Source organism: Bubalus bubalis, chromosome 5, assembly GCF_019923935.1.
Source record: "Bubalus bubalis isolate 160015118507 breed Murrah chromosome 5, NDDB_SH_1, whole genome shotgun sequence".
NCBI classification, from domain to species: domain Eukaryota; kingdom Metazoa; phylum Chordata; class Mammalia; order Artiodactyla; family Bovidae; genus Bubalus; species Bubalus bubalis.
In genome coordinates, this window is record NC_059161.1 from 15,359,945 (window position 1) to 15,377,392 (window position 17,448).

The window sequence follows — 17,448 nt, forward strand, 5'->3', positions numbered from 1 at the left end:
ATCATCATGATTGGTAGCAGAGTTGGGTGTTTCCTTTTCCAGGCTCTTACAGCCCCTTGGAGTGTGTGGACGGCCCAGCACGCACTACTATTCCATAGCTCCCTGGGGGCAGGGTTCATTCTGTCCATCTTTGTTTGCTGGTGACCATCTCAGTGGCATACTGGGTGCACAAGTGGCCTGGGGACCCTCCCTGTGCCTCACAGTGGCCTGGGGAGATACCTGAAAATACCCAGCCCTGCTCCCGGAGATCCTGACTTGAGTGACCTGAGGTCTGGACATTGGTTGTGGTCTGAAAACCTCCCCAGGTGACCTAACCTGCAGCCATGGTTGAAAACCATTCCCCCAGAGTAGACTGTTAATGAAAGCTTGTTTTAGGATGAACCAACAAGCTTTGTCCAAGTGACACCTTCTCTTTTATTGTGTGTGTGTGTGTGTGTGTGATTCTCAAGCCCTACTCACCCCTAGCATTTATTCACTGTTAACGCCATAAGTTTGAGCTATGCAACTCTTGGGACTGGTGTTTATACACTCTCGTGTGTAGAATGCATGGCTAGTGGGAAGCTGCTATACAGCACAGGAAGCTCAGCTCAGGGCTCTGTGATGACCTAGAGGTGGTGGGAGGGAAGCTCAAGAGGGAGGGGATATGTTTCTACATAAGCTGATTCACTTCACTGTAGAGCAGAAACTAACACAACATTGTGAAGCAATCGTGCTCCAATTAAAAAAAAAGTTCTGGAAGGAGAGCTACTGGCAGGCATTTCAACTCTGATGTTTAAAACAGCATTGAACGCTCACTAAGTCTTAGGAAGTTCCTTCTCTAGCAAGCGGAATTCTCTCTCATTCTCCAGCATCACTCCACATCTGCCAAGCCTCTTCCTCAACATTTCCTTGACGGGAGACCACGTTTCTGAGCCTTGAGGGAAGTAGTGGTGTGCAGGTCTGAGGGGCCGTGTGTGAGCCCACAGGTGGGTTGAGCAGCCTGCAGGGACATGCATGTGGACAGAGTGTGTTATGCCAAATAGTTTCATTCACAGCAAAAATGAGAGAAGTCAGATCACAAAACATTTGCTGAAATACCATAGGATATTGCTTACATGTGGCATCTAAAACACCACACAAATGAACCTATCTATGCAAGAGAATCAGACTCACAGACTCAGAGAATAGACTTGTGTTTGTTGGTGGGGGTGGGGGAGGGAAGGCTTGGGCATTTGGGATTAGCAGATGCAAACTATCACATACAGAATGGATAAACAATAAAGTCCTACTGCATGTAACAGGGAACTAAATTCAGTATCCTGTGATAAACCCTGATGGAAAAGAATATGAAAAAGAATGCATATACATATAATTGAATCATTTTGCTGTAACAGCAGATATTAGCACAACCTTCACTAAATTAAAAAAAGAGTTTGCTGAGTCCAGTTCTACGTGCAGCTCACTGCTAGGGGCTGTGGGACTTCAGGGTACCTGCCCTCTGTGTGGGAAAACTAGAGAAGAGAACCTCAAAATATGAGATGAAGCACAGATTTCCAAAGCTCCCAGAGCTCTAAAAGGAGTCATGTCCATTCCCTGTCAGAGCTTCGGTGGCTCAGCTGTGGCTGAGGACAGCCCCTGAGCCTAAATCAGCTGCAGCTGGTCCCTGGCACGAGGTCTCTTTTTGAACATACAAAAAGAGCATAGGGAATATATTCTAAATTCACAGGTACTGTATTTCCCATATTTGCTCCAGTTACTTAAAAAAATTTTTTTTTACCATGTGTCGGATCTTGGTTGCAGCATGCAGGCTCTCTAGTTGTGGGGCGCAGGCTTAGTTGCTCTGTAGAGGCAATGTGGGATCTTAGTTCCCTGACCAGGGATTGAACCACATCCCCCTGCATTGAAAGCGTGAGTCTGCCAGGGATGTCCTTGCTCCAGTTAATTTTTTTAAACACTGAAACATTGTTAACTCACCCCTGTGCCATTTCCCCTTCCCCACTCCTTTTTTTTTTTTTAAGAATGAGCATCTGTAATTTACATCTTATGTTTGCCTAATCATTTTTAAAATTCATTTTTATTTATTTGGCTGTGTGGGGTCTTAGTTGTGGCATGCAAATTCTTAGTTACAGCACTTGGAATCTAGTGCCCTGACCAGAACTGAACCTGGGGTGAGTCTCAGCCACTGGACCATCAGGGAAGTCCCTCTCCCTCCTTTCTTGAAATTGGTATTTGTCTTTCCCATGTATGTTTCCCTATGCATATTACTATACACATGGGTGTCCACCCACAGTATATGATATGGTGTTACCAGCTTTCAAACTTTATATAAATGGTGTCACACTGCATCCTCTGCATGATGTTCACTCACTTCCCTGTTTTTGAGGCTTATCCATGCTGACCCAGGATTAATGAAACTACTCTTTATTCATCCATTCTCTTTTTGATGGGCTTTAAGAGTGCATTCCATTTTTGCCAGTTAGAGATAATGCTACAACCTTCTTTGTAACGTGTATTTTGGCACATATATGCGTTTCTTTCTTTCTTCTTCCCTGCCTTCCTTCCTTCCCTTCTTTTGAAGTATGGTTGATTCACAATATTGTATTAGTTTCAGGTGTACAGCATAGTGATTCAGTAGTTGTACAGATTACACTCCATTGTAGGTTATCACAAGATAATGGGCATAATTCCCCATGCTGCACTCTGTCTTCTTGTTGCTTATTTCACGCCTCTCCTTGCACATAGCTGCTTCGCTGTCCCCTTAAATGCTGCCTCCATGACCATCACAGCTTTCAGACCTGCGAGCAGCCTGCACAGGGCTCTGCCATGGGCTCAACCTTCTTTAGTACCGGCAACTTGGCCCTTAGTGAGACTCTGAACTTGACCTGGTTTCTGGGCTCCACCTTGCACTTGGAGACCTAGTCTGACACCGGAACTCTCTGTGCCTCAAGCCTCTCGGGGCTTCTGCCCCCCACCCCCACCTGGCCCCTGCTGAAAGGGATGTTCTTTGGCAGGAAAGCTTGGCATATCTTGGGTCCTAAGATGAGATCTCATACATGTGGTCAGTTTTAACTGGACCTCAAAAGAAGTGCAATTTTCTGTAATAAGAAGAAAAGGGAGCGTCTAACTGAGGGCAATCAGGAGCCGGAGTAGGAAAATGAACATGGCAGAGTGGTACAGGGTGTGCGCACACGTGTGCTCAGTCACTTCAGTCGTGTCCAACTCTTTGCGACCCCGTGGACTGTAGCCCTCCAGGCTCCTCCGTCCATGGCATTCTCCAGGCAAGAGTACTGGAGTGGGTTGTTGTGTCCTCCTCCAGGGGATCTTCCTGACCCAGGGATCGAACCTGCATCTTTTATGTCTCCTGTGTTGGCAGGCAGGTTCTTCTAGTGCCACCTGGGAAGTATAGGGTGAGGACTGGGCTAAGAGCAGTGGCTGATGGAAGCTGGGTTCTGTCAGAGAGTGGGTAACGTGACATGAATCTAGAAAGTTAAAGCTTCATGCTCCCCACCAGATGACTTTGAGCTTTTGGGATGGGAAGGGTGAGTGGGCAGTGGCAGGTAATTGTGGCCGGGAGACCATGTCATGAGGAGAAACATTATCCCCTTGGGCCATCCCTGGGCCAGGCTTGAGTGTGCGCAGTGCTCACAGCTGGGACTCGTGGTCTCATTTCCCTCCAAATTGCTGAGCGCTGAGGTGCTATCAAATCAGTCTTCCTCTCCCCTCCATCACTCACATGGGACTTCCGCCACTCTTGCTTCCAAGCAGGTGAACTCCAGGCAAACCATGCACAGGCTTCAGTCCAGCTGTGACTGGTGGGCTAGACCCTGACGTCACCTACGAGAACTTGGGAGAGCAGACGCCAGGGGTGGTCCGGCGTCTTCTCTGCACCTTGATGCCTCTGTGGTGTGAGCTTATCGGAAGCTCCCAAAGTTCTCTATCAGGGGTACCAGGAACCAGCAGGTGTATGTGTGTGGGGTGCAGTGGGGATGGGGATGAGGTTAGGAAGCCCCTCAAGCTTGGAAAAGACCTTGATGCTGGGAAAGATTGAGGGAAGGAGGAGAAGGGGGGTGACAGAGGATGAGATGGTTGAGATAGGAGAGACAGGCTGATTGTTTTTGAAAGAACAAGCTTGGGTCCCAGGTTTACTCTGGGCAGAAGCTTGGGCTTTTGTGGTGGTTGACAGCCCGTAAAACTCAGCAGTGAATCTGAGCTCCCAGCCCCACTTGCTGTCAGGAGAAAGTCTGGTATGGTTATCAACTCCTTCCCCTTGGCTGGCAGACCCCTGCTCGCTCTCCCTTCACCATTCCTGCCCTTATTCTCACCACCAAACCATCAGGAAATCGTGGAGAAAATCTGTTCTCTAGAGCCAGGGAGAAGTGTGGAGAGAGGCTGGCAGGGCTGGCTGACCAGATCAGTGCTTGTCAGGGGTGAACAGGCTGATGCCACAGGGAAGACAGAGCCAAGAAAAACTGTTTGTGGCTTCACACTTGGAGATTGTGTGTACGTGTGCATTTCTCTCTGGTAGATCCTGGAATGTGAGCATATGGGAGAGTCAATTGTTTTCAGCTTCCAGAATGTGCTAGATAGCCATGGAGTTTGAGAGTGGGCCACGAGAGAGACTCACACCTCATGAGGTACATACCTCATTTTCATAGTGTTCCTTAAATCTTCCCATCTCTGTTCCTCTTCTTGGAAAACCCCAGAGCCTGGCATACATTGTGTAAATGGCAGATGTCAACTGAATGAGTGCCTTCAGAAAGTGAGTGGTTGTTGACTAAGCATTTACTATGCGATCTCCTCAGATCAAACCTATGAGAAAAGTGTAAGGTAAGCAGGTTCAGGAAGGTTAAGCAACTTGTCCAAGGGCTCACATCTAGGAGTGTGTGTGTGTGTGTGTGTGTGTGTGGTGTGGAGGGGGAGGGACGCACAAGAGATTTGAAAGGCTCACAGCATCATTTTTTATCATTGTTCATTTTTGCAGCTTCATCATATCTATGATGTTATGAATTTGCAGAAGCTTGAGGGGACAGCGAGGCTCTGAATCTGCAGAAGCTGACTGTCCCTGAAAGCTGAAAGTGATGGAAACAAGGTTGGGGGCTTTCCAAGTGGGTGCTTGGCGTGGCACGTTCCCTGTAAAAACAGAAGAACCTGAACTTCTGTGCACACAATAGGGAAGAAGACAAAAGAGCGGAGGGACAGGAAGACCCCAAGCTCTTTTGCAGACCGTGGCCTTGTCCCTGAGATCCAGGAAAACAGAAAGGCACAGAAAAGAACCGAGTCAGGTCAACTGTTAAAAATTATTTAATAGAAAGTCCAATGTCAAAATGTAACAATAAACAAAAATACACATGTATAAATATGTATATATAATTAGACCTGTACACTTTCTCAGACCCTTTTCAAATGAAACAGAATCATCATCGCATCTGTGTGGTCAAATCAAAAATAATATTCAAGCGACGTGGACCCACTGGTGCTGTGGGGAATAATAGTACTGCTGAAGCACTTGGAGGGGTCAAAGAATGTCAGTCATGAGCGAGTTGGGGATATTGCCAAATGTCCTTTTCTGGAGACCCAGAGAGGGAAGATGAGCAACCCCACTGCTCTGTACAGTGTATCTGATCTTCTCTTAGCACCTACAGCCACTACTGTCTAGGAACAGCTCTCCTATTGGATGGGGTTTTGAACTCTCGAAGCTTCTGTGGTTTGAGAGCTTGCTTGCCCTATCTCCCAGACTAGAAGCTCCTGGGTGGGAGGTGGGGGCGTTGCTTCAAGACCTTCCTATTCTGCAGGCTGAGTGCAGCACAGGGTTTGGGAAAGCATGCCATCAAGTGTGCTGATTTGCTCTTAAAATAGTGGTGTCCAAAGTGGCTGTGCACCTACGAGGGGACACCCAAACCCTCAGGGGTTCAGAGAGAAAATACTAGAACCTCTTGTCTATATTTTTTATCTTATTCTTTAAAAATTTCTATGCTGTGTACTTTAAAAAATTGTGCCTAATATATTAGTAGAGGAGTATATGAATATATACTTTAAATAAATTGATAAACATATGGGGGGGGGTGCATCTCGCAAGGTTTTTGCTGATAGGCATGTGTGGCCCAAAGAGATGGGCACCCACTGCTGCACAGAATCCGTGTGCATGTGGAGCCCTGGGGAGGCTGCCTTGCTGGGCGCTCAAGCCCCTCTGAGAAGCTTTTGCAGGTGCTCAGAAAAGCAAAGCCTCAAGATTACCTCCCAGACCTGAATAAGAGCTGAGGCCTCCTGGTCCTGCTGCTTGATTTCCCTTAAATGTTAAGGCCTTATCCTCAAGAAAACACACATGCCCCTGGGAAGAGCACAGACACAGCCTTTGATCCTGGCAAGGAAGCCTTTTGATCTCTTCCCGGTGATGAAGAGGGAGCTGGACCAGGACAGACAATGGGGAGAGGCTGCCCGAAGGCAGACCTGGCCAGATTCCACAACCACACCCCCTCTCGGCGACCTCCTAGGCCTTCACTTTAAAGCAGGTGTATTTGAGGCCACACGCTCTGTCAGTTTCCAGCATCGTGATGACCACAGGCTGAATTCTCATCAAAACGCCTAGGCGGCTGTGAAATTCACATGGGAACCACAAGACACAGAATTAGAAAATTCCTCTGCAAGGAGCCAGAGGAATATCTGGGAAAAAGAGTAGGTGTGTGAGCTACAGTCTTTGAGTCCAGAAGGCTGGTGAACATGCCAGCCTGCAGCCAGGACGGCAGCTGTGGGGTTTGTGCGAAGAAGGTGAGTCCTAAGCAGCCCTCGGGGCTCTTGGGGATCCCCAGGCAGAAGACCTGAGCCACTCAGCTGGGAAAACTGCTTTCAGCCCCCAAAGCCTTCAGCTTCTCAAGGAAATGATGCTACCTGCTGTGGCCTTTTCTTGAGTTTCTAGAAACCATGCACTCTCACAGCTAGTGTTTGGATGCATCTAATTCTTTTTCTTCTCCTTCTAACAATTTATCTGGGGGAAAGGGGAAGAGAACCCCAATGCTCTGAGCTCCAAAGTTCTTTGGAAAGCCTAAAAGGCACCTGGAGTTGTCTGCACGGAGAGATCCTGCTGTCTCCGAGCCCCCGGGGGGCCTCCCCACCCCTACGAGGCTCACGGCCGCTGTCCGGGCTGGCAGGTATTTTCCACGTGCACGCAGTCCATCTGTGCTTTTGTGTTCTGTTTGAATTTCCCTTTCTTTGGCAGGACACAGGTGCACACCGCAGACAGAGCGGAGGCTCGGCCGCCAGGTGGGACCCAACCCAGGGAAAGGCTGTCCAAGGGAGGCTGCCTGTGGGTAGAATGAATGAAGGCCTCATACTCAGGGTGGGGAAATCCTTGGCGGCTTCCCACGTATTTATCTTTGGGTGTACCCTCATCCCGAGCTCTAGGCCAGCCAGTTCCCAGGAGGTATTTTTAGTCTGGGTGGCTCTACAGACAGGTCAGGGTGACCCAGAGCTGTCCCCTGTATGTCTCTAAATCCAGCCTGGGATAAAGCCCTTGAGAGCAAACAGCTCTGGGGGAGAGGACCAGGAGCTGGGGCACGGGTGGAGGAAACACGGGAATAAATTGTCTCAGGAAGCATCTGTGCCCTTCCATGGTGAGGACAGGACTCCTGGTCCCGACGGGGACCACACTTACCTCTCTGGTGGCCTCAGAAGTGGGCTTCAGAGAGCCGAGCACCACCCACAGCCCCCTTATGCCCCGGGGCGGGGTCCCTGGCTGCCTTGTCTGCATCTCTTCTCCTTCCTCATCTCCCACTCCAGCTGCTTCTGTGCCTGCGGCCCTGGCCACCCACACTGGCCCTTCTTTCGCCTGTGTCCCGTGCTGTCCCCTCAGCCTGAAGGCCCTCTGTGTTGCTTTCCCTCAGGCCTCTGACACACTCGGGCTTTGAAGCCCCCTCTTTTGGGAAGCCCCCGGTTTACAAAGCTGGGCGACTGCCCCTCTGAGATGCTCCCTCAGCACCCCGTAGGAATTTCCTGCAGCACCGCTTCCCACGCTGTCTTCCCCACTAACGGTGGGCTCCTCACGGGCCGGAGCTGGGTTTGAGTCATCCGTGTACTGCTGGCCGTTAGCTCAGTGCCTGGAGCTAATAACAAGATGCTCCAAATGATATGTTAAATAACTGAGTCCTAGACACTGGGGAGTGAGTGAGTGAAAGTCTCTCAGTCATGTCCGACTCTTTGAGACTCCTCGGACTAGAGTCCATGGAATTCTCTAGGCCGGAATACTGGAGTGGGTACCCTTTCCCTTCTCCAGGGGATCTTCCCAACCCAGGGATTGAACCCAGGTCTCCCCCATTGCAGGAGGATTCTTTACCAGTTGAGCCACCAGGGAAGCCCACTGGGGAAGGCAATGCTAAAAATGCTACATCTGGACCAACCTGGATGAAGGGGCCCAACCCCACTCCCTAGGGCTATTGTGTCCCAGTAGAGCTGGTGAAATGCTGCAATTGGGGCCACTCTGGCTGAGTGGGAGAGTGTGAGAAACGCTGGGGGGTACGCCTAGACCTGGCCTGTGTCCTGTATTGCCCAAAGTTGGAAAGACTGCTAACCAGAGTCCAGGTGGGGGAGCCCAGGTGAGTGAAAGATGCTAATGGCAGGCATCCAGGCACAGAGGGGGCACGAGGCCAGACGACCAGCAGATTTCCATCCTCCTATTTGGGTCTCACTCAGACTTTGGAGAACATGATCACTAGCTTTTCCTAGTTTGGTATTATGATTACACCCATGATTTCTTAGACGTTGTCTTAGAGATTATACAAAGCCAAATGCAGCTCTTCCTGAAGTACTTAAGTGATAAAGTATGTATTTTTTCTCCATGTATCTTTCTGTGGTGTGTATATGAGTGTGTTAGGAAATTGATCCAAATTTAGAGTCCTAATAAAGCAGCTGCCTGATTCTGCTCCAGGAAAATTGATACAAAAATTCAAAAATGAATTTGCATCTTGCTCTGAATGGAAAAGCTGGCTTGCAATCCACCTCGAAACTTCCCTTGCTCATTTGACTGTCAAGGGAGAAGAGTCTCTGAAGATCTGGACTGAAAAGGCAGAAACCAGGGGCTGTTCAATCACTTTTGGGTACAAGCCCAGTGGTCTCCAACATTCTAGAGCTATTTTCCAACCCGAGGGACCCTAAGGCAGTTTTGGCCAAGTTCAAATTTGTGGCGATTATTTTTACTGCCTCTAAGTCTTACTCAATCAGATGCAAAGCCTTGGGCTAAAAATAACCCCTGGAAAGGAAAGAAGGGAGCATTCAGAGAAGAGAGGGAAGACAGTATTAGAATAGGGCCTTTGGTTTAGGGGTGAATCTTGCTAAATTAAAGCAATTTTTCTCTGGCTTCCAAGAGATAAGAGTCAGTTCCGACACCATCTTAAAGGATTTTGACAGCTACCATGTTAGAAAGAGGCAGGAAACTTGGGGACAGTTCTCATGAGAAAACTGGACATAGCACCCCCTTGACACAAGGAAACTCTTTTGATTCTTTCAAGCTAAGAAAGTGAGGGTGGAGGCAGGTTCCCTCTAGGCAGCACCTTTAACAGTTGCTATGGAGACTTGAATCATCTTCTTCAGAGGTTGTTGTGCCTTAGAAGCAAGGAGAAGAACTCTGGGGAATTCTCAGACTCTTCTGACCTTCGAACAAATTATTTAAATGCCTACCCAAGTCACTACATGACCATCTAAAACATTTAAGGTCTTGAAAGAGATTTGCATCTAGTTTCAATGCTTACAGTAGCCTGGGAAACACAGAGCTCCCAGTCCAAAGATCAAAAAGAGACGTCAAACCCTAGCCCACAAGAAAGAATTTCAAGTTAATGGCCTAGGCATTGCCCTTCCTCCACCTTTGGAGATCAGGTTCTCTTCAACTTCTCAGAAGGTTAAGGCTTTTCACTTTCTTCAAAGGATGCATTCTGGGATGACACAAGACTTGGGACCCAGGAAAGAAATCAGAGCACTCAAAAGCCTGTTCTGGCCACGTTGGATGCCTAAAGTAGACAGCAGCCTTCTTTTCCAGATGCTGAAAATATTCCAAGGAGAGACAGATGTGTCTAAAACCCCAAAGCCTTTTCCTTCCAGGCACTAACACCCTGCTATCCTCTCCTGGTTTGTGTGTCGCTCATCAGATACGGGAAGGCCAAGAAAACACTCCCCATGGGGAAACCATGCTGGTGATGAGCCCAGGAGAGACTCTGGAAGAGGGAGATGCCCCCAAAGGGTTGTTTTCACAGTGTTACGTTGCAAAGGGCATAATAATAATAATAATAAAAAAATTTTTTGAAAAGCACTTGAATGACATCTTTCCTTCTTTCAACATGGGCATTTATGTTGGATAGATGCATTCTACACTTAAGATACACTACTCAGAACATGGGGGTAACTGAATCACTTCCCAGGATTATTGTGACAAGACAGTTATAAAAATGCCTAGCACAGTATCTGGCACAGAGTGAGTTTAAATAATAAATGTTAGTTCCTTTTCCTCTTTCCCTAAGATTAGATTAGATCCCAGGTAAGGTACAAGAGTGTCCTGAAAAGCACGGCATAACTAGTGAGCCTAAGGTCTCTCACGAAAGTAAATCTATTTACCTACAAACCTCATATTCTTCCATGGCATTTGACTCTCTTCCAGAGACATACAAAAAAGTGACTGAAGCCAAGGGCATTTTCCCCCCTTGGCAAAACATGTCCATTCATTGGCAAAGGCAATTTGTACACCTCATCCATGAGATTCCAAAGGTCGATGGCAGGGACTTGGGCTGTGTGGAAGCTGACTGCCTCACCCGGCTTCACACAAGCACCTGGGGTGGAGAGCGGGGCAGGGAGGGGTGTTCAGTAATCCACCTGTGTCACTGAGAAGCCACCTTCCAGCTTCGAGCCACCTTTTCATTATGCCTTTAAATGTATCTCCCCTCTCCCTGACCAGGCCTTATTCTTCTACTAGGATTTTAAGCAACTTAGTAAAAAGTTTAATTTCTGAGAGGTACAAAGAAATAAAGCTCTGAGCACATCTTCCAGGGGAAAGCAGATTTTATGTAAAATTATACAGTGTAATCTGATACTTTTTTTTTTTTAATGATGGAGTTGGGAGGAGGAAGGAGAGAGTCAATTGTTTTGCCTTTCATAAAAAATTTATGAGTCCCAGAGTCCAAGATTTAGAGTCAGTATTTTCCTAGATTAAGAATTTGATAATTTTTCTTCCCATCAAACTGACATATTTAACTGAGTTTCTTTTCTAAAACCAGTAGACATGGAAATGCTCTTTTAAATTCTTACTGATGTCTAAGCAGGACTTGCCATCAATATGCCAAGGGGCCTCATAGGCTACTGAGGTAAACTGCATAAGAGATATAATTTCTGCTCTTAGCAGGCTTAGGGGAGAGGCTGGCCCTAAGAGCTAAGTCTCAGTGAAATTGGGACAAAGTTGTAACTCAAACTGGGACCGAAAGGGGGCGCCATCATCCCTGGGCCTGCTCCTGTTGCAGCCCTGGAGCCTGGGGGAGGCCCCGACACGGAGGTGGAGGAGGCTGGCACCGCACCAGAGGACTAAAGAACGGAGGTTCCTCCTCAGTCTGGGCATCAGAGCCCGACCTCAGACCCTGGGCACTGCAGACGCCTAGACAGAGACCTGTCTCCCAGGAGGCCGGGGGGCGGCTGCTGCTGTGTCTGAGGGCTGACCTAGTTTTCTGTCCCCAGACTTTGTACCTTCTTTGTCCCTAAATAGACCATAACACCGCCCTGCGCTCCAGCCCGGGGCTCGGAGGCATCACTGAGGTTAAAAAGCCTCTTTTTAAGCTTCTCGGCCAGTAACAAACACGCATTCAATTATGACAGCAGTACTCCGTGATCCCAAATCTCCGCCAACCAAAAGAAAGCTACACACAGACTGCTGAACTTTTACAATTCGACAACTCAGAGCGCGCAAGGCGTGAGTAATCCCGCAGTAAATCTTGCCGACATTCCGCCCTGCCCGCTGGCCGCTCATCAGCTGGATCCTGCATCGCACCCGGCCCTTGGCCATTCCCTCGACCTGCTCTGTCCTAAATGCTCCTGGGTCCATCTCTCATCCTTTTTCTACCTCCCTCCGCCAGGCCCTTTCCCTCCCTCCCCACTTCCATCTCCCTGAGGCCTCAGAGATAACAGCCAGCAGAAGCACTAGATTCCAGATTATTTTTTCATTGTATCTGAGACAGTGTGCTTAACGTTCACATACACGGGGCAGGGGGGAGAAAGGCAACAGGTTTTTGCGTTAGACCTTTTCAGAAGGCATAAAAAAATCAAATACAAACACAAATCACTTGACAATTTTATGATTAAAACCGACAAATGGAAAACAGACAGTTTTGAGTGTTGCTAACATAATCAAGCATTTCATGCCAACCGGCTCGGCCGCCCCGTTTCTCAGATCTACGTGTACCACGCGTGTCTGCAGGTGAAATGACTTTTGCACATCAGCGAGGTAGCCAGTGTTAAACCCGGAGGACAGAACCCAGGTGAACAGCCACTGGTTCACGGAAACGACACTTGAAACCCTCAAAAATCAGATTCCAAGGGACACGTGGTTCTGTGTATGTGTGTATCGTGTCAAAATGTTAAACGTGACCCTAAGAAAAACGACGTGAGCAGGTTTTATCTCGGTTGAAGGTGGTGGTTTTCTGGGAAGACGCTATCTGAGACACCACATGGAAGACGTTCTGTGTCTGCTTCATTCTTGCTTGATAAGAGCAGGGGATCTCGGGAAAAGGTCATTCTCGGAACAGTGAACAAGTCTCCGGTGCACAAGTTTGAGGTGGGGCTCAGCAGTTCGTTTACAGTTGAGGAAAACTATTTTAGTCACTTGGCCAAAAAAACCATACAAAGGGAGGGGATGTAAAACCCTAGGCGACTTGAACTCTCCCTGCATTTTTTTCTGCTTGAAGCAGGATAAAAAGCCTGAAATTTTGGCTGCGTCTCTGTTTATGTAACAACCACAGCTGCTCCCCAAAATAGCTGCCGCTCCCGGCTGAAAGAAGGAAGGGCTTTTGTTGCTAACATTTGAGTCCGTTTTCTCTAGTGCCTGACTGAGTTTCCTTCCCCTCATGTTTGGTGTGTGCTGCTGGGTCCAAAAGGAGATAAGGAATTTCTCCCTGGACACATTAGTGGTGCCATTAGCTATATGGATGGATTTTCAAGTCAAGGCTCATCTTCGCAGCGAGACCACACTAAGCTTCCTAGTCTATTCAGTGGCAGGTAACCTCTTGACCGCCCAGAACGTATTAACTACCCACCTTTGGAGGGCAGTAGAGTGGCTGATAGTGAGGCCCTTTGTGTTCATAACCCCACAAAGAGAAACATACAGTGCTTTTTCTGTGTTTTATTTGTGTGTGTGTGTCTGTGTGTGTGGAACAAATCCAAACCTGGACTGCTGGCGTGGCAATGAACAGGGTGCCCTCCCCCAAAAGTAACAAAGAGAACTCTCGTCAAAGCTATCGGACGTGTTAAAAAAATACAAAAGTTATTTTCTCCTTTTGATTGCTATTTACTTGTGACAACATGTGTTAAAAATATTACTTCTGTCTTTGAGAAGAGATCATTCTCTTCATAGAATATGGAAAAATAAACTCTACCAAACCCACAGTTCACGTTCCCCACTACGGCCCGGGGCTTTGGCTTTCGCATCTCTGGAAATCATCACCAGTGTCAACGGAATACTACATGTTCCAGGCGGCAAATGCTTTTCACTGCACCATCCAGTGCTGCCAACGAGAGAATGGAAGTGGCAAGGCTCACATGACATCTTGAAGGGAGAGGATTAGGAAGTAGGGTGGTTTATTTGCTGACAAAGTGAAAGGGAACGGGGTGGTTTCAGGCCCTCCTAACAAGCTATGGGGTGTCCCCCTCATCACCTCTGACCACGGCCAGCACTGCACTTGTGTGGTGGGTTGTACATGGGATGGTAGGGAGCCATTAAGGTGCCATTGCTAGGAGGACTCAGCTTCCGCACCCAGGATCATCATAAAACACTGAGCTGGATGAATGGGAGAAGACAAGGATACATAAAAACAGTAAAATGTTTATTTTCTTAGAAAAAAAAGTGGGCAAGAGGGATTCAAAATGATTGTGATCACACTTCTGTCTGCATCTGAGCAAAACTGATGTTGCAAGCTTGATCTTTGATTAAGAGACCCAGGAAATGAAACCACCTGCTGCTCGCTCCTATGTCACTTCCAGGAGTCATGTCACGACATGCTTTGAATTGATAATAGCATCTCTACTTCTTCTTAGCAGAGAAACTAGGCTTGCCATAGCAACCATCCCATCTCCAAAGCACAACACTGCCAGTGAGAAGCAAGGCTCTGGACTGCTGGGGGAGGCAGGGAGGAGGGAGGGGGAAGGAGGCGCTTGTCTTAGAAGCGGAACCAGTCTAGAACAGAAGTTGGATATCTGAGTTCACCACTACCTCATCTTTTAGAAAATAGGTTGGAGAGCATCTGTAAAACCAACAGTATCTTTAAGGTGAAATTGCAGAATTTTGCTGCAGACCTGGACACTGAGAGAAGTGAAAAGTTGCAACAAGTTTTAACTAGCAGCAACAAAGAAAGTTCGATAACAGTTTTTGTTTGTTTTTAGCAATATTCCTTTGCAAGTTCATTAAGAAACACTGTAATTTAATGGGGCATACGATATGGAACGATCTTCTTTTGCTATAGTGCTGTTCGCTGAAGAGAACCAACCTTTGCAAAGATTTCAACTGGGGTGTAACCTATTTACACAGTAGTAGCTCCCGGTTTGACTGGTAGGATTGGTGCTATGTGATGTCTTCTTCTTCCGAACAATAATCTCGACCCTTGAGAGGAAAAGAAAAGAATAAGATGTGAATGAGAAATTCAAAGCAGAGCTTGAGATGGTTACTTGCAATCCATCTTCTCAGTTTCTGTCTCCCTGCAATGAAACCCAGGCTCCATCAGTGACTGCTGGGCACGAGGTATGTAAGTCATAAATACACATTGACCAACTTGTAAACTGTATATACATCATCGCTTTGAAGTTTTACCAAGATTCTAATAAGCTTTTGTTTTGTATTGGTAGGGCTTTCCTGATAGCTCAGTTGGTAAAGAATCCACCTGCAATGCAGGAAACCCTGGTTTGATTCCTGGGTTGGGAAGATCCCCTGGAGAAGGGATAGGATACCCACTCCAGTATTCTTGGGCTTCTGTTGTGGCTCAGCTGGTTAAGAATCTGCCTGCAATGTGGGAGACCTGGGTTCGATCCCTGGGTTGGGAAGATCCCCTGGAGAAGGGTTAGGATACCCACTCCAGTATTCTGGCCTGGAGGATTCTGTGGACTGTATAGTCCATGGGGTTGCAAAGAGTTGGATATGACTGAGCCACTTTCCCTTTCATTCACTTCACTTTGTATTGGTAAGGATTTATATTATTCTAGGCATAGACAAGACTCAGCCTTTCACCACATAATCACCAAATGGATGATCCATTCAGGAGACCAGTTTGTCATGAAGAGGAGAAAACAAAGTCAACAGTGAACAAGACCCTTTCTCCTAGGGCCAGGCTGCTAGCATTCCACAGCTGCATCTCCAAGCCCAGAACTTATGCAAAACAGGTTACTTGAAGACTTAAGAACGACATCCAGTTGTTACTTTTGAACATATATTGTCCTCTCTCCAGCAGGGTATATACTCTATGAAGGCACAGTTAGGTCTGGGATTTAAGTTCCACATGTCCTGTCACTGACTGTCTTGGTCAAAGCACACAGTTTTGTGATCTGTAATCCCTCACAGAGCATGGGAACAAGTCCTGCCCTGCCTGTCTCACAGTGTCACAGATAAGGGTTTTGAATAAAGTCACGTATCCATACTATTTATATCTTTGACCACTTCCTTTCTTTTTTTATTTTTAAGATAAAAAAAAAAAAAGAGGAATGTATTGGAAAGATACAAGGGTATCCCAAAGAACAAGAGGCTTAGTAACCAAGGTTGGGAAGGATACATGTAGGATGACATGGACCTTGCCTCCTGAGAGAGGCTATTAATGTGACCGAGTTCCAGTTACTTTCAGTCTGTGTCTCTGTTTGTTGTTTCTGATTTCCTGGAGTGACAATCATACTGACTCAACAGGACTTAGCCCTTGACCCCTGGATTACAGAGGTGTGAACAGTGAACATCACGCGATGCTCAGGTTTCGTGAGTACATGTTGGGTACCGTGTTCAGCACTTTTCAAGTAGTATTGTGGTGGCTTTATTCTACCACCACAGCCCTAGGTGTCATGCACCGTCCCATCTCCCATTTCTCAGATGAGAAAAGCAAAGCTCAGAGAGTGCCAGAAGTTTTCTAAAGTCATAAAGCTTTTATACAACATCCAGTCTTCGGCAGGTCATGCACACATCTTTAACTTTCTTATAGGTGGTATTTGGGGTTTGGTCTCTGCAAACATCCTGTGCCAACATCTTAGGGTTTTGTATAAGTGACCATAGGCCACGTCTTCTTTTCAACAGAAGTGGGAGCCATGTCCTGACTGTCTAAAGTGCTTCTCATCCAAGCCTCCCCATGACCTAGACAAGGATGGGAGAAACACGTGGAGGGGGCGTCGGGGCTTGACCATGGCTAGGGGCAGGGTCAAAAACAACTGGCTTAGCAGCAGTGGGGAGAGATGGAGCTCTTTAATGAAATTAAATTATTATTATTATTTTTGGCTGTACTGTGCGGTATGTATGATCTTAGTTCCCTAACTAAGGATTGAACCCATGGCCCCTGCATTGGGAACTCAGAATCTTAACCACTGGACCACCAGGGAAGTCCCAACCTCTTTCTTTTTAAATACACACTACATTTTTCAGTTTGTGGGGGAAACAAGTTCCTTTAAAAATGAAACTTTCTAAATACCTACAAAACATAAAATTTTTATTTCTAAATAAGTCTAAATAAATAGGCTTATTCCTAAACATATCTAAAACATAAAGAAAATAATAAGTTTGCATACAACTATTTCTCAAATGCATGGCTTGTTTCTTTGTCACAATATCTGTTTAGGAAGTAGCTCACATTCTCTTAATAGTTCAGCATCATCATAGTGCACGGCTGTACCATTTGGCTGGGTGGTCATCCTGGCTTTGTGACATTAACTGAGTACGTTATCTCCCTGCGTCTCACTCTCCTCATTTGTAAAACAAAGATAACAACAGTACCAACTTCACCTGGCTGCTAAAGATTAAATGAGTTAATAGAGTGATTCAGTCCTGCCTAGCACATAACTTTATACATGTTGTATGTATCACACACAAATACACGTGTGTTAGATACGTAAAATGCTGCCACATGATGAAGTCTTCAGGGCCTGTGAAAGCATGACGGTGGCCTGTCCCCATGCTAACTGGCCCCAGATGGCTTGTTCTCGTTGGATGATTCACCAATGAGCAGACTTCTGGCTTCTTCTATCACACTACCAATTCTCACCCTTGCTCCTGGCAGA

At 46.9% G+C, this 17,448-nt stretch overlaps 1 protein-coding gene across 1 annotated transcript in view; it reads right to left on the reverse strand.

The window, feature by feature from the left end:
* Positions 1 to 14,015: 14,015 nt before the first annotated feature.
* Positions 14,016 to 17,448, reverse strand: part of C5H1orf21 (chromosome 5 C1orf21 homolog) — a 242,451-nt gene continuing 239,018 nt past the window's right edge. Inside the window, exon 6 of the mRNA XM_025285492.3 lies at positions 14,016 to 14,809. Within this exon, the coding sequence (XP_025141277.1) occupies positions 14,771 to 14,809 (39 nt within the window). The 3' untranslated portion in view covers positions 14,016 to 14,770. The remainder of the gene's footprint in view (positions 14,810 to 17,448) is intronic.